The 26375-nt window shown below is 53.7% G+C and overlaps 1 protein-coding gene across 1 annotated transcript in view; it reads right to left on the reverse strand.

Moving 5' to 3' along the window:
• LOC309685635 (acrosin-like) overlaps positions 1 to 18169 on the reverse strand; it is a gene marked incomplete at both ends in the record, with an annotated part of 196573 nt that extends 178404 nt beyond the window's left edge. Inside the window, one exon of the mRNA XM_082501373.1 lies at positions 18105 to 18169. Within this exon, the coding sequence (XP_082357499.1) occupies positions 18105 to 18169 (65 nt within the window). The remainder of the gene's footprint in view (positions 1 to 18104) is intronic.
• Positions 18170 to 26375: the final 8206 nt, after the last annotated feature.

Raw genomic sequence — 26375 nt, forward strand, 5'->3', positions numbered from 1 at the left:
GAATGTAAACTTTCCTTTTTTTCCTGAGGTCCAGCCAAAGCTCTCTATTTAGCCAGGCTGGTCTTCTTCCCCGTCTGCTCGTTTTTCGAGACAAGGGGATGGCCTTCTCCTGTGCTTCTAAGAGCACCTGCTTGAAGTATGCCCAGCCTTCCTGGGCACCTTTGCTCTTCAAAACTGCCTCCCTAGGGACACTCTCGACCATTCTCCTAAAGAGGCTAAAGTCTGCCCTTCGGAAATCCAAGGTGGCAGTTCTGCTGGCTCCCCGCCTTACTTCATCAAGCCACAGCCACTTTACCAGCCACAGGCATGGCCTCTGGGCCTGTCCTGTAGGGAGGTCAGAGCAGGTCTTCAGAAGAAATAGGGTGCTTTTCCAAAACGCTGATGAGAGAGAGGGCAAGAGCTGCTGTAGGCAGGTGGGAATCCACAGGGCTGGGCAGTGTCCCTGGGGATGAAGAACAGGGATGTGGGTGCAGGCACAGCGTGACCGCCGTCATGGCCTTGAGCAGCACGTCAGGAATTCTCGGGCCGCAAGGGGCGCGAGAGCAGCTCCTCCCGAGCGAGCGTGGAGATGGGCAGGGGAGAGGACAGGGCTGTTTGTTCTTGCTGTGAGCAGGGGACAGTGGGTGGAAGCTGCTCTGTGGACGTACAGTGTAGAGCTGCCATCTTGGTGCTCAGTGGGAAGTCCCATGAGGAAGGAGGCTGCGTCAAGAAAGGCCGTATGAACTCCATGTGTGCAGTGACAGAAAACAGCTTCAGGGTGCTGAGGCCACCGCTAGTTGTGATTAAGGCGGTGAGTGAGATGGTCCTTGTGGGCGCTCTCTGAGTGGCTCAATGTCGTGGTTTAGGCCTTAATCCACTACTGGTGACCTGGGGAACCCAAGATGGGACCGACAGATGCTCCCCTCTACCCCTCTTCAAAGCGAGAGGCAGAAGAGGAAAGAGACTTATGAGTTTAGAAGGAACTAAACTACTTTAATGAAATATTAATAATAAAATAAAAAGCAATAATGAAAAATATATACAAAACTGTATCAAGCTCCCGAGATGACAATCGCAACACCGGCTGGCACAGGGGCAGTCCCAGGCTGGACTCAGTGACGGACGGGAACTGGATTCCGGAAATGGATTACGGATGGGGATCACAGGCAGACGAACAGAGTCCTCCTCAGACGTCGGCCATTGAAGGAAGAGCCCGTGACCCTTTGATCCCTCAGCTTTTATACTGAGCATGAGGTAGTGGGATGGAATACCCTGTTGATCAGTTTTGGGTCACCTGTCCTGTCCCTACAGGTGGGACCCGACTATGCTTTTCTGCTTCTGACCCTCCGACAGGGCAAATAACAAAGTTGGTTGGCCGTGGGGGTTATAGCAATAAGTATAAGCAGGAGCCTCTCTGCATCCCATGCCTGGGCATCAGCTATAAACAATTGGTCTGATCATTCTGAGAGAGTGAACTGTCTGCACAATATGCAGTTAACTTCAGGAGTTAGAAGAGGCCCAGCTAAGAAGCGAAGTTACTAAACAAAGTTGGTTCTGTTTTACCTCAAACCAGGACACTCAGAATGGGGCAGGACTGCTCAATGCTGTGGCAGTGGTTGAGCTGCTCAGATCTCGACAGTCCTACTCTGGTAGTTTTCCGTTCTCCTTAAAAGAGCGGGTGTGTGCTTTTTCACTTGTGCTGGGCAGTGATTAAAAAAGAAAAAAAACAAAAACTCTCGAAACTTCCTGTGAAATTAGGGGTGGCTGAGACACATCACATTTCTCACCTCTTTCACTAACTATGCTGCTTTCTCTGAAACTTGTTTGTATCCTTATTCTAAATGGTTTGGCTTCAGTAGAGCCAGGACACCCTAAGATCCAGTTTTGGGGCCGGTCGTCTCTTGTCAGGCAGAGATGTCCACGTTGACATCTGTGAAGGATGGTTTGGAGGGGTTTCAGACCGGTGATAATGACAGTATAATCGTCTGATTATTACTGGTTTAGTCTGAGGGTAGGAGGGAAACAAAGATTTGTGGAGGAAAAGATACTTTGTATCAGCTGTCATCTTTCTTTGCAACACAGTGTTTGTGGGTCGCTGACAAGAGGCTCCTGGAGGTGTTGGCTGAGATTCTGTAATGGGAAATCTTTTGTTCTGGGACTGAAGCCCAAATCGCCCTCTCATGGTGTGCGACTACGTAAGCTCTTCTTAAAAGGGAAGATCATTGTGGTAGCGGGAGAGCCTGTTTGGCAGGTGTAGTAGTTTGGGGACAGAGTCCCATTGTGGGCTGGGCCTTCGGGGGTGGGGGCTGTTTGTGCCCCGAGCCCTTGACGCAGTGCTCACAGCTGGAACAGGCTCTGCAAAATCCTGCTGGAAGGAGCCAGATGCAGGACCTGTGGCTGAGCCGGAGGAGTGGAAGAACCCCTGGAGCGGCCTGGGGACCTGCGGCAAAGCTGCCTTCAAATCAGCTCTTCCCAGGAGGCACTGAGTGCTGTGGTTCTCCTTCAGGAAGCACGGTACGCACGAAGCACGGCCAGAGCTGTTGCTGTGCCAAGAGAAGACTTCCCGCCATGCTGGGGCTGATGGTGACAGTTCCCACCAGCTGTGCATCTCAGGCAGGTGCTGGTAAGATGCCACAGAGGGGGCACCGCCTGGCTGTCACTTCTCTTGCACGTTTAAGAGCAGAAGGGAGACAGGATGAGAGGGTGCATGAGGTGCAAAAGCTCATCAGACAGCTGGCGCAGTAATGATGAGAGCAGAAGGAGATGCAGGTGATGTGGCTGGGACAATGCTTCTGTGGTACCATCTGCCACACAAACACAGCGACAGCTGGAGATGTTGGGATGTCATGGAGTGGGTGAGAAAGGTGCCTGGGAGAGGGGAGAGCCTGGGGAAGTGGGAGACAGAAATGGAGAGGGAGATGGAGGGGCAAAATCTTGGGGGTTGGCAGTAAGGGTGCTCCTGCTGTGCAGGTGCTTGTGAGGTCAGTGGTGGCTGAGCAGGATTTAAGGCAGGAGTAGGCCCTGGCTTGTGCAGCTGCTTGTGCTGCCACAGCTGGGTGAGTAGGTGATAGTGTAGAAGGTCACACCTGGCTTTTTCATGTGCTTGTGCTGTCCTATGTGCCTGAAGAGGTGCCTGCCTGAGGGCAGGAGCAGGACCTGGCTTGCGCAGCTGCTTGTAATGTCATCTGTGTTTGAGTAGGTGTTAGGGCAGGAGAAGCCTCTGGCTTGTTGTTTCAGGAATTACGCAGCCACCAGCGAGACTGTGGTAGGAATTATGTGTGTGCCACCCCAACAGGGCTCAGCCCCAGGTTGCCCCCCGCAGAAGACGAGTCGCCAGTTCGCTGAGTAACTCAGTGGTTTATTTACCCGACACACAGAGCAGTTCGAGCTGTTGCCTCCAGGGAGGGACCCCTACTGCAGATTGCGCACCCCAATTATACCCTTACAGACAGATTCCCCAGAAAATACCGCCCATCACCCAATGCCCAAGTGCAATCGCTTCATTCTGGTTGGTGGTCTCTTGATTTCTTATTGGTTTTCTGGGTTGCTGGGTGGCCGCCTTCTGAAGTTACCTCATTCTCTCAGAATTGTCTCCTTGCTCCTTTTGCGGAAGGAATCACTGATGTTCCCTTCCTCAGCCGCGGTCAAAGGCTTCTTTCCAGCAGTGTCATTTCTCCTTCCAGGAAAGCAGCTGGGCATGAGAATTGCCTTGCAACGTGTCCCATCGTTAGGCAGGACACTTGGACAGTGCCAGGGAGGGATCTCCTTTACCCCTGTGGAGGGAAGGGATTCAGCTGAGTCAATTGAGGCACCTCCTCTGGTGTTTTCAGTCCTGGGGACAGGAGGGGACTCGGTTCCCTCCCATGCACACCACAAATCAGTCAAAGGAGGTGGGATTCCTCTTGCCTCAGCTCAGATGTGCACAACACAGCCGCCCTGGTGGGAGCTCCTTGTCTGGGCTCTGCTGTTAATGACTGGAGGTGGAGGGCAGTGGTGAGCTGCTCAGACACAAACACCTGGTGACATGGGAGGTACTGAGTTGGTCCAGGGTACGTGCAGGTAACCGCAAGCTCTAAGGGAGCAACTCTGAGAGATGGAGCAACATTTGGGGGCATCTCCTTGGAGGTTGTTGGGAAATTCCTTTGTCCAACTGAGATGACAACAGATGCCAAAATTTAGAGCAACTGCACCTTTTGCTACTCATTATGTTCAGGGCTCCATCACGCATAACAGTCACTTGGAAGGACAAATGCCATAGCCTTCAAGACCTTCCCCCAACACCTTGCTCTATCTTTCCCCAACTTTTATTGCTGAGCACAACATTCTATGGCGTGGGATATCCTTTTGGTCAGTTGGGGTCAGCTGTCCCGTCTGTGTCCTCTCCCAGCTTCTTGTCCACCCCCAGGCTAGTTACTGGTGGGTCAGCATGAGAGGCAGAGAAGGCCTTGCTGCTGTGCAAGCCCTGTTCATCGACAGCTAAAACTGCGTTGTGTTATCAGGACTGTTTTGGTCACGGATCCAAAACAGGGCACCATTTGGGCTGCTGTGGAGCAAACTAACTCCGTCCCAGGCAAAAGCAGTGCCGTAAAGCCCATCCTACTCCTGCCGCAGCAGCCACACGCAGCGGAGAGGAGTGTTGGAGCACACTGGAGGGGCCGATGCACCCCAGAGGGCTTTGGTGCCCTCTCTCGTAACTTCGATGCACACAAGTCTATGGGACTGGATGGGCTACACCCAAGAGTGCTGAAAGAGCTGGCAGACGTGCTTGCCAAACCACTTTCCATGATTTACAGGAAGTCATGGCTAATTGGGGAGGTCCCAATGGACCGGAGGGTGGCAAATGTAACACCCATCTATAGGAAAGGCAAAAAGGAGGATCCAGGTAACTACAGACCTGTCAGTCTAACCTCGATACCAGGGAGGTTACCTCGAGTATTGTGTCCAGTTTTGGGCACCTCAATACAAGAGAGATATCGAGGTGCTGGAGGGAGTGCAGAGGAGGGCAACGAAGCTGGTGAAGGGCCTAGCAAACAAATCATACGAAGAGCGGTTGAAGGAGCTGGGACTGTTTAGTTTGAGGAGGAGGAGGCTGAGGGGAGACCTCATCACTCTCTACAACTATTTGGAAGGGCACTGTAGAGAGGTTGGTGCTGGTCTCTTCTCACAGGTAATTAATGACAGAACAAGAGGGAATGGCTTCAAGCTCCAACAGGGTAGAGTTAGACTGAACATTAGGAAAGAATTTTTCACAGCAAGATGGGTCGGGCATTGGAATAGACTGCCCAGGGAGGCGGTTGAGTCACCATCCCTGGATGTGTTTAAGAGACGTTTAGATGTGGTGTTGGGGGATATGGTGTAGGGGAGAACTTTGTAGAGTAGGGTAGATGGTTGGACTCGATGATCCCAAGGGTCTCTTCCAACCTAGACAATTCTGTGATTCTATGATTCTAAGCAGAAAAGCATAGAGGTGTCGCACCCGTGGGGAGGAGCGGGCAGGACAGGTGACCCAAAACTGACCAATGAGGTATTCCATTCAAGGAAGCTGCTTTACACTGACTGGCAAAAATCATTTCAGAACTGTCTGAAAGTCTCTCGTAACAGTGGCTTTCCAGTTTCGCTAACTGGCAATACTAGGAAGCCTCTGCACTCCTACAAAAATGATACTCAAGTTCTGAATTAGTTTAGTTTTTAAGAGTTGTCTTCATGTGTAGCATTCTCTTTGGCTATTTTATTCCTTTTTCTATGTGTGTTTATTTCATGCCTCTGTAAATTACTCTGTATTACACCCCACAAGTTTGAATGAACATTTCCAACTTTGTCAGCCCCAGCAGAAGCGGTCTCTTGAGCGAGGGGGTGGAATGTGGGAAAGTAACAGAAGATTGGTGAGGAGGACTGCTGAAGTGCCGCGCACCTGGGGTGCTGGACAACACATGTGTCACACTAATTGTTGTTCAGCCCCATGTGTGCTCTCAAGTGGAATATCCACACTTAGATACCGTGAGCCTGGGATGGGCTCAGGGACACCTTATCTGGCATACAGGAGATCACTGCTTTGGTGTTGAAGAAGATCAAAGCGCACTGGAAAGCTATGCCTGCTTGAACCCTTGAAAAGCAGGCGAGAACAGCGAGTTGGAGCTCACGCTGCTGCTAACAAGGACTTTCTCCCGCCCTGTGGCACCTGCATCCCCTGCGTGTGTCCCTCTGCTCGGGCGTTGCTGTGGAGACTCCCCGATTCGCGAGGTATTGAGATCACATTTGTTCTTTGTCTTTCATCCGTGGTCTTGTGGTCGTTCCTGCATCCTGCCCGAGTCGGCTCACACAGAAGCCTTTTGATTGTATCCCTTTCCTTAACGTGTGACCAGTGCTGTATTATTGATCATTTTTATTAATCTTTCCACGGGGGGGGGCGTTGCAGTCCCTCCTGGCACCAGCTGTGGTGCAGCCGTGGAGCCCTGGGGTGCCCCCCATGGGAAATATTAAAGAAATAGAGACCAACGTTTTATCCCTGGTGCTGTGGTTCCTCCTCCCGTCCCGCGGCTGGGGCTGTGCCCCCCTCAGTGCCCGACCCAGTGGGACAGGCTGGCACTGCTGGCACCCCCCAGCCTGGGGGGCAGGGTGGTCTCAGGGGAGCTGGGTGGGCTGGAGAAAGGGAGGAAGCACCTCTTGAAACCAGCTGGGCCCTCTCCAGCCACAAAACCCTCCCCAGAGGCACCAGAGGGGACCCCCAGATCCTTGAAGGGCTGCCCCAGACTCCCTCTGGCCTGCAAGAGTCCCCCACAGGACCCCATAAGCGCCGCCCAGGACCCCTTACGGACACCCCACTGTCCTCCCAAATCTGGGTTCTTTACCTGCTGGGCAAGCCAGTAACACACAGAGCACAGGTATTTCTAAGTTTATGCCATTAATCGCAGAAATGGGTGCTTGTCCCAAAACGGGAGCGCTCACACCTTAGTTCCAAAAATCTCCACTTTTACACATTGATTATTACATATTCAAACAATTAATACATATTCACTGTCATTCCCTCTAATGATTGGTCGAGTTTTCTTTGCTTCCCACGTAAATGAGTGCGCAGACTCTGTCTTCTTTTTCCACTCTTATGTTTTTAATAGGTGGTATCGTTTGGGGAGGTGGTCAATGAGTGGGTGGTCACCATCTCCCCCCGGCCGGAACCACCTTTTACCTGCTTTTCCTCTGATCTCGGCAGTTTCAAGTGGTTTTCTGGGTTTGCTGACCAGGCCTACAGTTCGTCGCTCTCTTGATAGGAATACCCTGCTTATCAACAGTGCTACACTGTCTGCTGGGTAGTTCCTTAACTGAATCATAGAGAAATCGTGTCTACTAATTATTTCTCTATTTTGAGATTAGGTAAATAAATACAGTTGGGGCAGTATCTAGGGCTTGAGCAGCAGCAGGTTTCCTTTGTTGCTTCAATTACATTTTACATTTAATTTTCCTGGTTTATGTCGCTTTTACTACAACAATTCCCCCCCTTTGAGACTTAGCCAAGTCTTTCTGTACTTCAGTGAGCCTCATTTCCTATCCCGTATCACTAATACATAAGGTTGAGATAATTGCTTGATAACTATACTCTTAAGACATCTAAACAAAACACAAACAAAAATCACTACGATCACAAAAATGATTGGGTTTCGCAATAGGCTTTGCAGCCATCCGGTCCGGGCAAACTCAAAGCCAAGCAAGATCTCGTTCAACCATCCGACTTCTATTGCCTCTCATAGATTTCTGCCATCCAAGCAGGAGGCAAATTAATTTTTCCTATCTTCTCTTTTGACTGATTCCCTGTCCAATCCATACACCAAGGAGTAGATTGCACGTAATGCCATTCTCCGTGTTCTGCAGTCTTCCACACTGAAGGGAACTGCATTCCCCGAGGGAATCGATCACGTGGTCCTGTTTGCTTAACCAATACAGGTTGCTGGGTCTCGTTAGTATGCCAACACCAATTTTCAGAATCATTCCCCAGAACCTTCCATTTCCCTAATCCAAATCCCCTTTCCTTTTTCAAATTAAATCTTAATATTCCGGTTCCATTCATGAAGATGGTTTCAAAGGTCCAATTCAAAGCAAGGGTTCAAATTCCCTGCTCCAAAGGAGAGTTTGCTGTCTTTGGTAAAGGCAGACATGCTGTAATTGAACCCATGTTAGGGATTTTACTACAGCACCAGGACACCGCAGCGGACACAAGGGCCCGTCCAGCACAAACCAGGACACCATAAAGGGACCCACAGCACCATCAGGGGACCCCCAGACCTGAAGCAGCCTCTGTTTTAGGCAGCGCTTCCAGGAGATGCGGTTTCTCAGCCCCAGCCTGAGAAGTGAGCTGCACCAGCCAGTGAGAACCACGCTGTTGTGAGTTTGCAACCGCCAGTCCCCATCTGCCACCCAGTCTGGGGTGCCAAACTCGGATTCCAAAGCAGCGGGCGCAGCCAGCTGCCTACTCGCAAGGACCCATGCGCCAGCTCCCCGTCTCAGAGCAGCTACGACATCCTTTTGGGGAAGGACGCCATGGAGAGAACCCCGAGGTCCACCAGCAACTGGAAAACTACATCCTGGAGCCCCTCTGCAAGCGCAGCACCAGCCGCTGCACTGGTGGCAGAACAATGAGCATCACTTCCCGGCCGTGGGGCGGCTGAGCCGGTAGTACCTCACCATCCCCATCCACCGTCCTGCTGCCAGACCAGGCCTTCGCTGCCGGGGAAAGTGCCCTGGAGCATCGGCGTGCCATCCTGGTGCCAGAGAATCTGGTCCAGATTCTCTTTATGCGTCAGAACTTTGAGGGTTTGGAAGCTGTACGGAACAGCAGCAAGACTTGCAGCAGGAATCCACATGTGGAGCCCTTCCGTGGGGCAGCGGTGGTTTAAATCCACCTACGGGGCTTTTGGACCTGTATTTCAATACTGTGCCGGGTATTTTCCCCAAACTCCCGCGTCTTGGCATAGCTTTGGCAGTACCAGCAGCAAGGAGCGGGCTTAGGGAGGAGGTGTGAACACACCGCCGCTTCTTTGATTTTCAGGTTTTTTACGTACAAGTGATGAGGAGCAAAAGGAGAATGTGCTGTTAATGTTAATTACCTAATCTAACTCTACTAAACATGTTTATACTTCAGCTCCCGGGTTTCCTTGTTTTACCCAATTCCCTTTCCCAGGTGGGGAGGGCTCATCGGGTGATAGAATGATTGCCTAAATGAAAATAAATTATTATGTGTCTCTCCAACTATAACAGCACCACCAACCCAGCGGAACGAGTTTTAATTGCTTAAATGATTTACAGCACAAACAGCAAGAGCAGTCCCAGAACTTTTACATTCACCAACCCAATTTAATAAGTTAAGGAGTAAACATATAAAATGTGTTGCTGTCGATTGCATGCTGTTGATTGCATGCTGTTGATTGCAGACGCAAGAGCAGTCGCACTCATGCCATGTATGGTGATGTTGCTCCTCCTCCTCCTCCTCCGATTGCGCTTCCTCCTCCTGGGAGGCGCCTTCCTCCTCCATGGTTGCCGGAAGCGGCTCTGTGGCATCCCATGCCAAGCTGAGCAGCTATCCGCCTCGCTGCGCCGGCTGCTCCCTGGCAGGCAGATGCGCTTGGGCTCCACGCCGTTCTCTCGTGGGCTTGAATTCTAGTCTCTTGAATTCTCTGTTTAGAAAACTCTTTAGTTGTGCTTATCTTTCAATTTGTTTTCTGGCAAAAACATTTCTTCCACCGTTATGCCTTGTGGGAGTTAAAGCTCATTGGTGGCAGCTTGTACGTGGCATACAGTTGAGGAGTGTGTTTTGTTTTAAGGGTAAATCTTATCAGTTTCATTCTGTTCGTTCAGAACTCGGAAGAATCCCTCTTTGCCTTTGTGCCGCCCGGTCTCTAAGGAAAGCAGTGGGCGCTGGTGCAAAGGAGCTGTAACCTCCAGCTGCAGAGTGCGGTGGAGAAGGGTGATGGGAGGCAGAGGGAGGCGAGTCCCAGGTGGCTGAGGAGAGACATGGTGGGGTTGGGGAGGTGTGGAGCCAGGGTGTCCCTGCTGTGTCAGACCTCCGGGGACAGCTTCTCTGACCAGTCCCACCGTGGGGGGGCGGAGCCTCGTAAGCACAGACCCCGCCCCCTCTGCCCTTCCACCCCCCATCATGGTACTTCCACTGGGGGAGGGACCAAGCGTGGCCCCGCCCCCTTCTCCTCCTCCCCTCCTCCCCCATTCGGGTGGGGGTCATGGGGTGGGGTATGGGATTGGGGGGGTGGGGGGTAATTTTTGGAGGTGTATTTGGGTGGGGGATGGGTTTTGGGGGTGGGGGATGTACTTGCCGGGGGGGTCACGGGTTTCCCTCCACGGGATTTTTTTTGCCCTGTTCCAAGACCCCTCCCCCTGCCCCCATCCTGGACAGTCTGGAACGGCCAAATCCGTGTCACGGGGAAGGGGAGGGGAGAGGGGGGGAAGGGCGGGGAGGGGGGAATGTGGGGCCGCTGAGGGGACGGGGAGGGGGGGAAATAGTAAAATAAAGTAAAATAAATAGAATAGGATAGAATAAAATAAAAGTATAATAAAGTAAAATAGAATAAAATTAAAGTAAAATAAAGAATAAAATGACATAGAATAAAATAACAAAGAAAAATAAAATACCATAAAATACGGTAAAAGAAAATAAAATAAAGAAAAATAATGAATATAATAAAATAAAGAAAAAGAAAAAAATAAGTAAAATAAAGTAAAATAATGTAAAATAAAATTATACAAGAAAATAAGGTAAAAGAAAATAAAGTACAAGAAAATAAAGGAGAATAAAGTAAAATAATATAAAGTAAAAGAAAATAAAGTAAAATGTAAAATCAAATATAAAGTAAAATAAAGTAATAAAATAAAATAAAATAAAATAAAATAAAGAAAAATAAAATTAATAGAGCAAACTAAAATAACATAAAATAAAATACCATAAAGGAAAAAACAAAATAAACGAAAGAGATAAAATAATACAATAGGCTGAGATACAATAACGCAGCAGCACCCGCCCCACTCGTGGCACTACTTTTATTCTCGGCCACTGCAGTGATTGGGGGATTTGACAGGATGGACCTTCCAAGGTCCCCTCCCACCCAAACCAGTCTTTGGGTCCATGACTGGAAGTGTCTGAGGTCAGGTTGGATGGGGCTGCAACCAACCCCGTCTACTGGAACCCAAACCACCCAGAAATCCAATCCAAACTGTTCTTTGGGTCCGGTTGGAGGTGTTCAAGGTCAGGTTGGATGGAGCTGGGACCAACCTGGTCTACTGGAAGGTGTCCCTGCCAATGATGGGGAGGTTGGACTGGATGGACCTTCAAAGGTCCCCTTCAACACAAACCGTTCTGTGGGTCTATGACTGGAAGTGTCCATCGTAAGGCTGGATGAGACTGGGACCAACCTTCTCTACTGGTTCCCAAACCTTCCAGCCCAAAAATCCAACTCAACCAACCCAAACCTTCTATGAGTCTGATTGGAGGGGTTCAAGGTCAGACTGGACGGGGCTGGGACCAACCTGGTCTGTTGGAACCCAAACCACCCAAAAATCCAACTCAACCAATGCAAACCATTCTGTGGGTCTGAGTGGATGTATCCAAGGTCCGGTTGGATGGGGCGTTGAGTAACCTGCTCTACTGGAAGATGTCCCTGCCAATGACAGGGGAGGTTGGACGAGATGGACCTTCAAATGTCCCCTCCAAGCCAAACCAGTCTGTGGGTCCATGACTGGAAGGTCCGAGGTCAGGCTGGTTGGGGCTTGGAGCATCCTGAGCTGCTTGAAGCTCTCCCTGCTAATGGCCACCCCACCAGAGGGCAGCAGGTTGGCGGTTGCCGTGTCACCACGGTCAGTCAATCAGCGATGAACATGTCACCCTGATGTCACAAGGGGTGCATGACACACCCACTCAGAGCAGGGGGTATAAAAGGGCCCACCGGGTGGTGGGTCCCACACTTTGCAGGAACATCCATAAGACGACCTCCAACATGGCTGTTGCCACCAAGAACCGACCCGCCATCGTGAGGAGGACCAAGATGGACTTCTGGGATGGGATGGAGCACACCTTCGCTATGTCCAGTGTCACCGCTGAAGGTACGGCCAACTGCAGCCACCTCTCCGGCAGCCAAGACTCAAGGGCTTGTCACCATTTTGGAGCCAGCCATGACACTTGGCGTCTGCCACTGCGTCGCGGCTCAAGGGGGAGATGTTTGGGGTGGACCTGAGAGCTGGTGGAGATGGGGCCTGACCTGGTTCTTCTTTGTTTTTTCAGAGCGAACGGCCGTCTGGGATGCAGTGGCTGGCTACATTCAAGACCAACTCCTGCTCCACAAGGTGGTGCAACACCCGCGTCTTCCTCATCCACCATGAGGGGTGGTGGGATCCCCCTGGGGCGTGGCCTGCTGTCACCCTTCAACTCCTCAGAAAACAGGAACCTCACCCCGTCGTCCCCCCTGACAGCCAAACGGGGCCTGTGCAATGTTGGTGTCACCTCTGGTAGGGCTGATCCTGGTCACTGGAGACCCCCTGGGATGTCCTTGTCCTGGTTCTGCCCAAACTCCAGTGCTGTTTTTTTCTCCTGAGGAGGGGAAGGACTCAACATCTCCTCCCCAAAGTTCTCCCCACCGCCCAGCTCATGCCTCCGAACAGTTGGAGAGGGCAGGATCCAGCCTGAAGCACCATCCCTGGATGGGGGAGGTCACTTCCAGATCTTCCCTCTGGCCAATCCTCACCCTCCCACCCTTCTCGTCCACTTGCAGGGCGTCCGAATTCCCACCCTCGGCTCCTTCAGCACTGTCCCCGAATGCGTCCAGGTCGGAGATGAAACCCTGACTATCCAGAAACCGGTGTTCCACCTGGCCAGGAACCTTGCCGTTGTCCACAACCTGATGGACAACAAGGACTACCTGCCCGGTAAGATGGCTGACTGCACGGTCATCTTCTCTGAAGCAACTCCAAAGTCCAAAAATTGAGTGGTTTTGAGTTTTTTTGGGGCAATGCAATGATTGTGACGCACAAGCTGTAGGACACAGGCCACTGGGTGAGCATCTCCATCCTTCTGTGGTTTTTCCAGGCAACAAGGAGCTGGAGTCCCTCAAGTACTCCAAGGTGGCCGTGGCAGCCGCTGTGTCCCGGCAGAAAGTGGTCGACTGCATCCAAGGCACCACGACCCTCCTCTCACACTGCCTGGGGAAGGGGGAGAATGTGGCCCTCATCCTGAGGGAGGTGGGGGTGCTCCTCATTGAAGGCACGAAGGTGCGCATGAAGTTCTACCACGACTTTCTGGAGAGGCTGTCTGGGAAGGAGAACTTGAAGAAGGTTGCCTTCAAGGTGAGCGTTTCGGTTTCTCTGTGGCGCGTGCGGTCCCACGGCAGTGTTCCGGCACTGCTTGTGTGGGGTCCCTCAGGACACGTTCAGCCACTCGGTCCAGGTGAGAGTTATGGTCTTGCCAACACTTGCTGCCTCGAGCTCCTCCAACACTGAGTGCCTCAGCCATGTGGAGGATGTCCCGCCATCTTTGGCCTCCTCCAACGTGGGGTGCTTCAACCACGTTGAAGATGTCCTGCCATCTTTGGCCTCCTCCAGTGTGGAGTGTTTCAACCACGTTGAGGGATGTCCTGCCATCTTTGGGCTCCTCCAACACTGAGACCCTCAACCACATTGAGGATGTCCTGCTGTCTTTGGCATCCTCCACTGTGGAGTGCTTCAACCACGTTGAGGATGTCCTGAATCTTTGTGTTCCTCCATTGCAGGTCCCCCATCTGCTGGACATGATTGTGTCCCCAGTGGTACCCGTGGCCTCACTGAGTTTCTCCGGCCATGTCATCCTCTTTCCCAAGTGAGTACGTTGGCGGCTGTAGCCGCTCTTTGATGCCAATGCCCAAGATAGCATCTCCTCCTTGTGCTACCATGGGTGTCCTCCTCTGGGGACACCAGGCGGCGACTCTTGATGATGTCCCCAGGCCACAGTCACTCCCATAAGGCGGCTCTGAGGGGAAAGACAGAGGAATTTGGGTGACATTTCTTCTCGTGGTGGCCTGGACTTCTTTGCTGGGCGACTCCATTTCCCAGGCCTGTCCTTGGGGATGGGATGTGGTAGACTTGGGAAGACAATGGCCTTCATGGCAATGCCATACCCTGCCTGCGGGCAGGTGGCCGCAGCAAGTGGCAAGTGCTGGTGGTGCCATGGGTCATGTGGGTGTCTTCTCCTTCTTTCCAGATTTGTGATGGAGTGTGTGCCCAAACACCCACCCAGGGCTCTCCTCAAGACCTCAAGACAAGTCCCTGGTGAGGACAAGCAGATGAGAAAAGACAGTTTGCCACCTCTTCAGCAAGGTGGGAAAGGTAAAGCAGCTCCCAGCTCCTCTCCATGGGACGGGCAACTAACTTATGCCATCTTGTGGGGAAATGGCTGACGCTGAGCGCCAAAAGGCTCCAACTTGTCCCAAAGCTTCAGGCCAACTCCTGAGGGCTTTTTGTCCTAATGATTCGTTGGCATCACCAAAACAGAGCCCCAGGGTGGGATGTGCCCAAGGGTACGGTGGGAGGATGGTGGGCCAAGGCCTTCTCCCCCTCTTCCCCTCAGAAATGACACCTACCCCCAAAAAATTAGTCCCTGTCCCCTCCCCGGCATCACCCGGCTCCTCCTTCCTGACCATGATGATGATGATGAAATCAGAAATTGGAAATGGTGCTGATGTTGGGGAGGACACGATGGGGCTGCGAGAGGGGCAGAATGTCCACCCCTCGGACATTTTGGGAAGAGGCCTGAGCACCCCCTGCGTCACAGCGATGCTCTTCTGAGGAGGTGTCTCCTTTCTGGTTCCAGTGGGGTTTCCTGGTTTTCCCTTTCCTGCTGGTTCCGAGCCTGACTCAAACCGAAACGCCACAGTTCAGGGAAATCTCAGGGCCACAGAAGAGGAAGAGGACAAGGTCTCTGGCCAGGTGAGGCTGAAGGCTCTGGGCGGGCGGCCGCACGGGGCCATTTTACCCGGAGAGGTGGGAGATGCCCCATCCCCGGAGACGTTCCAGGCCAGGTTGGATGGGGCTTTGAGCAACCTGATCTCCCTGCTCATGGCATGGGTGTTGGACTACGTGGACCTTCAAAGGTCCCTTCCCACCCAAACCGTTCCATCAGCCTGACTGGAGGTGTTCAAGGTCAGGTTGGATGGGGCTGGAACCAACCTGGTCTACTGGAAGGTGGCCCTGCCGATGACGGCGGGGGATGTTGGACTACATGGACCTCTAAATGTCCCTTCCAACCCAAACCATTCCATGATTTTCTGACCCAGCAAGAGCCCATTCCCCAGCCCTGAACACTCCTTGGCCATCACCACCCAACAGTGGTGAAGGCAGCACCTGGAGGGGTGGGATGGGGCTGCTGGGAACACCCCCGTTTCACAGGGCTGGTTGTTCTCCAGCTCTTCAGGAGAGCCCCAGCGTGGTCTGGGGACATGGGGACAGCTGTGTGTCAGATGAGGGTCCTGGCACAGGGGGTTTCCTCAGCCGACCTGCTGGTGGCTATGTGAGGAGGCACATGGCTCATGGGGAGGGGCAGAAAGCGGCCCCAAACCCATTGCATCCTCAGGTAGACCTCTCCCTTTGTGTCCTTCCAGGTGGCGGTTGGTGGTCCCAAGGGTCTCCTCCGCCATAAACCAGCCTGTGACCAGCCAACCCAAGGGCAAAGCCATGCCCAAAGGACAAGCACAGAAGCAGAGCCAAGAGCAGGCAGCAAAAACTCAGCACTACGGAGGAGGAAGAACAAGAGAAAGAGGAGGAGAAGGAGGAAGAGAAGGAGAAGGAGGAAGAGAAGGAGGAGAAAGAGGAGGACAAGGAAGAGGAGGAGGAGAAGGAGGAAGAGAAGGAGGAAGAGAAAGAGGAGAAAGAGGAGGAGAAGGAGAAGGACGAGGAGAAGAAGGAAGAGAAGGAGAAGGAGGAAGAGAAGGAGAAGGAACAGTGGAGAAAAACCTCACCGAACGCGCAGCGCTGAAGGCGGTGAAGGCCAAGTCCTCCCATCCTCAGGAAGCCTCGGCCTTCATAACGCCTGTAATAGCTGTATTATCAGCAACGAGCTCTGAGTCAGCCTGCTCGAGGAGCCCACCTACGGGGCCCTCCAACGGCCACCACAGAGCCTGAGGCAGCAAAACCAGCAAAGCTGTCCCTCCATGGACACCCCTGGTTTGGTCCAGCCGGTGGGTGAGGGGACCACCTCCAGGCCATTGTCTGGCGCTGAAGACCACTTTGGTGCTCCCTTGGCCGTAGAGGCCACGGTTGGTCATCATGAAGGAGATGAATAAAGAGATGTTGTGAAAGAACATTGACCACCTCCCTCAACAAGCCTCCCCAACTCTTGGAGCACAGGGCAGAGGGCGGCTGCAACAAGGAGCTAGTGGTGGCGGTGATGCTGGCGGTTGGCAAAAACACCTTCCCTGATGACCCCGACAGCTTTGCCTGCTCCACCTCCTTTAACAAAGTCCAGGACTTCTTGGAGCCTAGGGTGGAGGGTGACTGCTCCAAGGACTGTCTGGTGCAAGCAATGCTTGGAGATAATGACCCTTTCTGGGGAGTGCCAGACACCCCCTTGCAGGACCCCAAGGGGAAGCAGGGTGGGGTGGCGGCAGACCTTCCCACCTGGCTGACACCGAGTCCTTTGGAGACTTCCAAGAGGAGCTCTGCGGAGAGTTCAGAGAAGACTTTAAAGGACAGTCCTGTGAAGAGTCCCTGGAAGGATCCCCTGAAGGGTCCTCCAGAGAGTCCCCTGCTGAGAACCCTCCGTCACCTGCTGCCAAGAACCCTGGCCAGACCCCCGGCTGTCCCCCAGCACTGGCCACCCCGCATGGCCCAACTGTTGAAGGAGCCGCTGAGGAGGCAGCCCCGTGAGGTTTTGACCTGCTCGCTGCTGCCACCAGCCATTGTCTCCTGCCAGGCTGTGCCTAGATCGGGAGAGGTGGGTGGCAAGCAGGCCAAGCGCCCCACGCCACATGGCACCCCCAGGACTCAAGAGACCTCCCCATGGGACAACATCCCACCCAAGAAGAGGAAGAAGATGGTGGTGTGCCAGGTGGAAAAACACTCCAAACCCCTGTGGGAGGGGACACCGGAGCAGGACGGTGCCGCAGTGGGCAGCAGCAGGCAGCACATGGGCAGCAACAAGCAGAGGGCATCTGATGGCAACACCATGGCCACCAAGCGACCCAGAACCCTGGGGGATGCAGGGGGGCAAAGTGCCCCACCCCCCCCAGCCGCTCTTCATGGGCTGATAGAGAAGGCATGGAGCACGGATCCCCACCGCATGTGACCCGCACCCACCCACTCCAGCCCCAGACCTCTCCCACATCTCTCTCTTTCTTAATTCATTAAAGGTTTGATGTTTGGTTCACAGTGTGTCTGCCTGCGGTCATTCCTGCAGTGGGAGGCGTGGGGGTGAATGCAGCCCATGCCACATGTGTTCATCTGACACTCCACCTCTTCATCCTAGTATATGAGGAATCCCCCGAGATTGTGGGTGGAGACTTTTAATCAGAAGCTTAATTCCCGGACTCAGGGCAAACAAGCTAGAAAGAGCTCTCAGAAATCTCTCCGCTACCATGGAAGGCACAGACAATGGCACAGCAGACGCCACTGTAGCCTTGCAACAGGAACACTCTTCTTTAGCTTTGAGAGCAGGAGAACATCATCTAGTACTCGATATGCTTACCCTGCAACAAGGAGGCAGATTTTCACTTTCTGAGCAGTTTCGTGCAAAAAATGTCAATGAGCATTTGCAAAAAATGTCAATGGAAACTCTTATTATTGTAATATTCTTGATCCTGTTACTAAGTTTTGTTTGGATTGTGATTAAGTGTTGCTTTGCCTTATGCCATAGAACCAAACGATCGAACACAGACAGTGATTAATCTCACGTTTGCCCCTCGCTTGGGAAAGTCCTCCTCCTCCTCCACCATCTCTCCCTTCACACCCAGCCATTTCGCACGTGTAGATGCCAGAGAGGCTCACAGCCTCTCCCTGCAGGGCTGTCACCCAACCACTGGATCACGCCATTACCCATGCCATCAGGCGGGGAGTGTGGCGACACACACTTGGTACGACCTTGGGTATGGCATGGGACAGTGGAAAGCGCTTACATACCGTGCTTGCACTGCTCACCGTAGCTGCACGGACCCACTCGCACACAGAAACTGGTGACCATCCCCGTAGAACTACTTGTGGATCACCAACCCTTTTGAGACACATCCAGCTGTGTACGTAAAGGACATGTCTTGGTCAACCAGTTGACCATAATAAGACTGAACAGAGAAGGGGCAATCCCATAAGAAAGGCACCCCAACGCTGACTCCGGGCAGCTCTTGTTGCCTGGTCCACAGCTACTGCCCAGCGAAGGAGATACCCTTACATTATGATGGAGAATATGAATAATCAACAGTTTCCCTGACTGTTGCTCAAAAGTGGGTAAGTTTAATTGTTAACACCGTTGTATGTTGCCTACATGGCAAGTGAGGTTTCCCCTTCTCACTTTCACTCATGCCTAGATTGTTTGAGCTCCACTCAGTCTTAATTATATTGATTGTGAACTTATATTACTATAATAAGGTTATCAGACTTGGTCCATAGACCATTGCTGTTTTATCGCCCGATACCCAAAGAACCCTTGCTGTGTGACAGGCATCCACCTCTCTTGGAAGTCGCAAGCAGTAGCTCCCAGTGTTTGGCAAAGAAAGCTGGCAATGCCAGGGCAATCCCAGAGCACAGTGACACCTGGTCATTCAGGTTAAGCTGATGGGGAGAAGGACCAGAAAGCAGACTTTGGCCTCTTCAGGGATCTGCTTGATGCAGCACAGTGGGATAAAGCCCTGGAAGGAAGAGGGACCCAAGACAGCTGGCTTATATGCAAGGACGACCTCCACCAAGCTCAGGAGCAATGCATCCTGACAAAGAGGGTGTCAGGCAAAAAACACCTGGAGGCCTGCGTGGATGAACAAGGAGCTCCTGGACAATCTCAAACAGGAAAAGGGAGCCTGCAGAGGGTGGAAACAAGGCCAGGTAGCCTGGGAGGTATACAGAGAAATTGTCTGAGCAGCCAGGGATCAGGTTAGGCAAGCTAAAGCCCAGATAGAGGTAAATCTGGCCCAGGGTGTCAGGGGCAACAAGAAAGCCTTCTATAGGTATATATGGGAGGCGAAAGGAAGACTGGGGAAAATGTGGGCCCACTCCAGAAGGGAATGGGAGACCTGGCCACCCGGGACATGGAGAAGGCTGAGATACTCAACAACTTTCTTGCCTCAGTCTTCACTGAGAGGGGCTCTGATCACACTGCCCAAGTTGCAGAAGGCAAAGGCAGGGACTGGGAGAATGAGGAACCACCCACTGTAGGAGAAGACCAGGTTTGAGACCAGCTGAGGAACCTGAAGGTGCACAAGTCCATGGGACCTGATGAAATTCATCCATGGGTCCTGAGGAACTGGCAGGTGGAGTTGCTAAGCCACTATCCATCATATTGGAGAAGTCGTGGCAGTGTGGTGAAGTTTCCATTGACTGGAAAAGGGGAAACATAACCCCCGTTTTTAAAAAGGGTAGAAAAGAAGACCCGGGGAACTACAGGCTGGTCAGTCTCACCTCTGTGCCTGGCAAGATCATGGAGCAGATCCTCCTGGAAACTCTGCTAAGGCACACGGAAAATAAGGAGGTGATTGGTGACAGCCAACACGGCTCCACTAAGGGAAAATCCTGCCTGACAAATTTGGTGGCTTTCTATGACAGCATTACAGCATTGGTGGATCAGGGGAGAGCAATACGTCATCTACCTGGACTTGTGCAAAGCATTTGACACTGTCCCACATGACATCCTTGTTTCAAAACGGCACAGACATGGATTTGACCAATGGACAGAGGATAAGGAACTGGATGGACAGTCACAATTCAAAGAGTTGCAGTCCACAGCTCCATGTCCAAGTAGCAAGCAGTGATGAGTGCTGTTCCTCAGGGGTCAGTACTGGGACTAGTACAGTTTAACATCTTTGTCAGTGACATGGATGGTGGGATCACATGAACCTTCAGCAAGTTTTACAACCACAGCAAGTTGTGTGGAGTGGACAACACACTGGAGGGCAGAGATGCCATCCAGAGGGACCTGGACAGGCTGGAGAGGTGGGCCTGTGCAAACCTCATGAAGTTCAACAAGGCCAAGTGCAAGGACCCGCACGACGGTCAGGGCAATTCAAGCACAAAGAGACACTGGGCAGAGAACGGATTGAGAGCAGCCCTGAGGAGAAGTACTTGGGGGTGTTGGTGGATGAGAAGCTCAGCACAAGCCAGCAATGGGCACTTACAGCCCAGAAGGCCAACCGCATCCTGGGCTGCATCAAAAGAATCATGGCCAGCAGATCAAGGGAGGTGATTCTGCCCCTCTACTCTGCTCTCATGAGACCCCACATGGACTCTTTGGAGACTTCAGCTTTGGAGCCCTAAACATGGACATGGACCTCTTGGAGCAAGTCCAGAGGAGGGCACGAAGATGATCCGAGGGCTGGAGCACCTCTCCTGTGAGGACACACTGAGAGAGTTGGGCTTGTTCAACCTGGGGAAGAGAAGGCTCCGGGGAGACCTTATAGCAGCCTTCCAGTATCTGAAGGGCGCCTACAAGAAGGCTGGAAAAGGACTTTTGACAAGGGCATGTACTGACAGGATGAGGGGGAATGGCTTCAAACTAGAAGAGGGGAGATTTAGACTAGATATTAGGAAGAAATTTTGCACCCTGAGGGTGGTGAGGCACTGGCCCAGGTTGCCCAGAGAAGCTGTGGCTGCCCCATCCCTGGAGGTGTTCAATGCCAGGTTGGATGGGGCTTTGAGCAACCTGGTCTAGTAGAAGGTGTCCCGGCCCATGGTAGGGAGTAGGAAGTACATGATCTTTAAGGTTTCTCCAACCTAAACCGTTCTAAGATTCTCTGACGATAAGGAAGAGGCAAGACAAAAAGGAGGACGAGCCCCGGTGTGATAAACTCAGTATCGTTTGTTCACCAAACCTAAAAACTTACATTTCCACAAGAAGGCAACTGCTTAACAAGAGGTGGCAAGATGGCCAACATTTTACTGTGTAAACAGGATATGCATGATTGTGCAGGCAAAACTAAGCTGCAGGGTCAAGTTATGTAGACAAAGTATAATAAATTGTGAAAAGACTTGAAGGAAAGGAGCCTTCACCCCAAGACCACTGGCAATACTAGTGTGTAAGATATTAATTTGTGTAATTTTAAAGGTGTTTGTTTAGTACTGCCAGAGTTTTAGAGATACCTATAGCACTTAGATAAATACTTTGAGAAAATGTTAGATGAAGAATCCTTATAGAATTTACTAACTCTTTAGAAAAAGGGGGGGACTGAGTCAAAGATATAGTACTAATTAACTAGTAGTAATTCATGACCTAAAAGACAGGCCTGATAAAAAATGGACGAAGCAAGAAGTCTTGAGGCATTGCCAAGGACAGCTCCTGATAACGAATAAGAGAAGGCCTTGAAAGGCGGCTGAAACCAACCCTGCGGTCTGGACAGAGACCAAAAAGAAAAACTGAGTCTGCGCGGGGACGAAAGGTTACTTGAAGTGATGAAGAAGAATTTGCAGCCTTCATCCTCAAGACCCTCAGCGACCACCACCACAAAGCATTGCGCAAGCGCAGTTAGGAGGAGTTTATGAAAATGACTTCTTAAAGCTAATTTTAATACGAAGCGGGGATAGGTTATGCATATGTATAGCCATATTAAGAGATCTTATGATTATGTAAAAAGTACCATATATATATTTGAGAAGGCCGCTGCATTGGGTGCGCGCCGTTGGTGGAGTGAGACTCCCGGGCCGCCCAGCGCTGTTTTGCTTGCTGCCGCTTGCTAATGAATACTCCAAATTTTAATTGACTCTGTCTCACGTCAATTTTGTGAGATCAACATATAACAACGGCCAAGCTGAGATTGGGGGGGGGGGGGGGCGGGGGGAGGAGTTTGCCCCATGGCTGTGATGAGGAGAGAAGGGGTGGGTGGGGAGTGGGGGGTGTGGTGTGGGGTTTTTTTGGGGGGTGGTGTTTTTTTGCCAGGTGTCGCTTTACCCAGTAGCTCGGGGAGGCGTTGGCATCAGGAAGCCTGTGCTAAAGCGGGGTGGGGGCCTCGCCACAGTTGGTTAGCAGAGCCAAAGTGCTTATTAATGGTTATTAACGGCAAAATAATTAGGCCCGTGTAATGGGGAAGCTCAGATGCCCCCTAAGCACCCCCCTGTGCTTCTCTAGCCAGGCGAGCGCTGGGCGTCCCCCCCGCAGGAGAGGAGCGCACCTCCGGGGTGGGTGGAAGGGCATCACCCAACGGGGAGAGGACCAAGATGGGGCTTGGGTGTCCCTTGGGGTGGCCGGGTGGCGGGGTAGGGCTGCTGGGGGCTGCCACGATGAGGGACACCCCCACGCCTTTCTCCATGGCTCCCACAGCTCTGCTCCCTCCCTCCCTCCCACCCATCCAGTGCCACCGGAGAGGTGGTGTCCCCCCTCCCGGGGCGGGCAGGGGCTGTGCCACCCCATCTAACACCTCAACGCACCAAAGCACCTCACTGGGGGAGGGACCCTGTGCCTGGTAGCCCCGTGCTCCCCAGCACTGTAAGGATGGGGCTGAGGCCCGACCACTGCCACCCTGTGCAAACCAAAGACCCCCCAAACACCCCACCCCCCCCATTCCCCGCGGTGCTGCGAGGATGCACAGCCGAGGGGTACGGGGAGGGCTCTCTCCATCCCACAGCCTCCCCCTTCCTCCTCCCTCGCCTCCCGACGCTATCCCTTTCGTTGGACTAACACAGGCAGAGAGAGAGAGAAAGAGAGGTTTTATTATTCTTTTTTTTTATTTTATTTTTTATTTCCTAAAAGCCACCGGTTTTTCATCCCAGGCACGGCCAGAGGAGCTCGCCCAGCATTGAGGGGGGGAGGTTGGGCTGCGGCACACAGCGCAGCGGCTCATCAGTTTTTAGAATTAATGTAACCCTAACGAAACTAAAGGCGATTTTTAAGTTTTGTAAGGATTTTAATTATTTATTTATTTATTTAATTTCAGAGGGGCCCAGGGCGGGAGGGGGACATTTGTTTTTTAGCACAAGCCGGCTTTTCTAGAGGTTAAAGGAAAGGCTGTGCTCAGCTGTAAATGCTCCCCTCCAGCATCCTGGATGGGGGGGACAGATCTCCTAGGGGCCAGCTGTATCCTTGGAGGATTCCCCATTTGTCTCCCCAGACCCTGCGGTTTATATTCCCTGACTCGGTGAGGGTGCAGGATTATGCCCGAGTGGATTACACTGTCTGGGATATTTCCCTCTGGTGGTGCCATAGCGAAGTCTCTGTTGCCAATTTGTGATGTCCGGCGCTCAACGTCACGGGAAGAGTGGTGGGATGGGACTCGGGGCATTTTGTTTGTTAAGGGCCATTTGGTTTTGGTTGTTCTGTGCCATCTGGAGATAAGCCCGGGCTGAGCTGTTTTGCAGCTCCCCCCAAGTTCTCTCTGCACAGCCAAGGCACGGCGGAGATGGAGCTGAGTGGGATGGCAGCTCCCTGCCTCTCACCTCTTGTGCTCTGAAACCGGCTTGGCTGGCTGCTCCCACACAGTGTGTTACTGGCTTGCCCAGCAGGTAAAGAACCCAGATTTGGGACACCACTGGGGTGTCCGAAAGGGGTCCTGGGTGGCCCTTATGGGGTCCTGGGGGGGAGTCTTGCAGGCCAGAGGGAGTCTGGGGCAGCCCTTCAAGGATCTGGGGGTCCCCTCTGGTGCCTCTGGGGAGGGTTTTGTGTCTGGAGAGGGCCGAGCTGGTTTCAAGAGGTGCTTCCTCCCTTTCTCCAGCCCACCCAGCTCCCCCGACACCACCACCCCCCCAGGTTGGTGGGTGCCCGCAGTGCCAGCCTGTCCCACTGGGTCGGGCACTGAGGGGGGCACAGCCCCAGCCGCGGGATGGCAGGATGAACCACAGCACCAGGGATAGAGACCAACATTTTATTTCTTTAACATTTCCCACGGCGGGCACCCCAGGGTTGCGCGGCTGCACCCTGCAGCCTGTGCTCGCTGGCCAACTCGGAGGACTGCAGCAGCCTGTTGAGGAGCATCTCCTCTTCCCAGAGCTCCCTCTACCACTTCCTGGAGCCCTGGCCCAGTGCAGCAACAGAGCTAGTGGTGCTCACACACTCAGGACACCCCCGCTCTCCCATGGCTGCTGATGGAGCAGTGGGGAAACCGGGGCCGGTCCTGGGCCAGGAGCCTCCACGGGAGCTGCCAGCAGGGACTGAGAAAGAGCGGGTTTCCAGGCAGGGGACGGGACTGAGTGTGGTAGCATACGCTGTGGAGCTCTGAGCTGCTGCGTGGTGCCAGGTCTATCCAACGTTAGGCAGTACGTTCCCAGGAGACGTCACCGCTGACAACTCTTCCGAGGAAGTGGGGCCGTTTCTGTAGTCGTAGCCTGCCTGGAGAAAGAGCCCCACGGAGCTAATAGTCTGCTGAGCAGCAAGGGAGCAGAGTCGCTGACTCTCAACCCAGGACTGAAGTACAGCAACTCACTCTATTGCCTTCCCCCTTCGCCCGCTGCCTCCCACAGTTTGGAAGAAAAGAACCAGGGAGCTCCAAGTGAGGGGACCCCTCCCCCACTCCCCCAAATCTGCTCAACATTCCCAAAGCTCCCAAAGATACGGGACTCCTCCCACACACCTCCACTCCCCGCACCGCCAACCCTCCCCCTCCCCCAATGCTCCAAAAAGCAGCAGTCCTTAGGGCAGACTCCTTAAGCTGACTCCACAGCTACGGCTCCCCGTCGGCTCTGGGGGAGACAAGGGGGCCCAGGGGGTCTCCGTGGGCTTTAAGGGGGTCCCAGGGCTGCCCACGGGCTCCCAGCAATGCCCGTGCTCACCACCCACCCCCGCTTCAGGGGGCCCAGCGCTGACACCCCCCGACCCATCTCGGGGGTACCTGGGGGGGCTCGGCCGTGGGCTGGAGGCGGGCGAAGGGGGCACGGCCGGGGTGACCTGCCGGGGGGGGCTGAGAGCGGAGCCCAGAGCGGAGCCAAGCGCCCGGCCAGGCCGGCCCCGGGCACCCTGCGCTGCGGCCGGGCTGCCGCCACCTGCGGGGAGCGAGCGGGGGGTGAGGGGGCGGCAGCGGGGGACGGGGGGGGACGGGGGGACGGACGACGGGGGTCTGAATCGGCCCTGTTCTCCCCGGGGACCCCCCACTCGGCTCTGCCCCCCCCGAGGCCCCCAGCCCGGTCCCGCCACCCTACAAACCCCCCGAACTGGCCCCGGAGACCTCCGTACCGCTCCTGCCGCCGCCGCCACCCCACCCCGCTCCCGCTCCCGCCCCCCTCGGCCCCGGTCCCCCCATCTCTCCCGGTACCGAACGCCGCAGCTCCCGACCACCGCCGCACACCGGAAACGTTCTCCTTCGCGTCCGCCCAACCGCGCATGCGCGGAGGGGCAGATCCGGGCCACGCCCCCCAACGTCGCCGCGGCAACGGCGGACGAGAGGGGCGGGGCCGCGCCGAGGACGACGAGGCCCCCTCAGCCCCGCACCACCGCTTCTTTCCGCCCCGGGCACTGCGAGGCCGAAACCAGCGCAGCCCTCCCCCAAATGCGCCGGGACCCCCCTAAACCAGCCCAATCCTCCGCAAAATGAGCCGGGACTCCCTGAAATCAGCTCAGCCCTCACCAAAATGAGCCCCACATCCGCCTGCAGAGCTCCGCCAGCCCCCCCGACGGACATCACGGGGGTGGGGGGAAAGAAAACAACCAGAAAGGTACTGAAAACAACGTGGAGAGGGTGCTTAGAGATCATTCTGAGAGGCAAAACACGGCCTTTGTTCTCATTTTTGAACACGGGGTTTCGCAGTGCTTCGCGGGCAGTGGTTATCCAGGGGCATCAGCTGTCCCGGGAAGCGAACGTTCCCAGTCCCGTGTGGCAAAAATCCCCTCGCATGAATAACTTAGGCAAAACCAGCCCACAAAATGACAAGAGGCACCTTTGGTCACCCTTTGCTTGAAGCTTCGCTAAAACTGTATACTCAGATTGGCCCTGTCCTGCAGTTTCTTTCCCAGAGTTTTGCCCCAAACCCACGCTTCTAGCCCCGGTCCCCAAGCCCTCCCTCGGGGCCCACCGCCTTTCCCCAGCCCAGCCTGTCCTTAAAGCTTTTCTTTCCACACACAGCCCTTTCCACTCACCTCCCTCCGGGGCCTCCTCTCTCACAGACACCTCACAGCCCTTGAAACCTCCTCTCCTTCACCTCTCCCACTCACGAAAACCCATTCCCCCCTCACAAACACCCATTCCCCTCACTCCCCCCTCACACGCTCACTCCCACACCCCCAACCCTTCCCCCCTTCCCCCTCGACCCACCTCTTCTCTTCTCTTCTC

This window comes from Vanellus vanellus (genome assembly GCF_965231255.1).
Source record: "Vanellus vanellus genome assembly, contig: HAP1_SCAFFOLD_137, whole genome shotgun sequence".
In the NCBI taxonomy this organism is placed as follows: Eukaryota; Metazoa; Chordata; class Aves; order Charadriiformes; family Charadriidae; genus Vanellus; species Vanellus vanellus.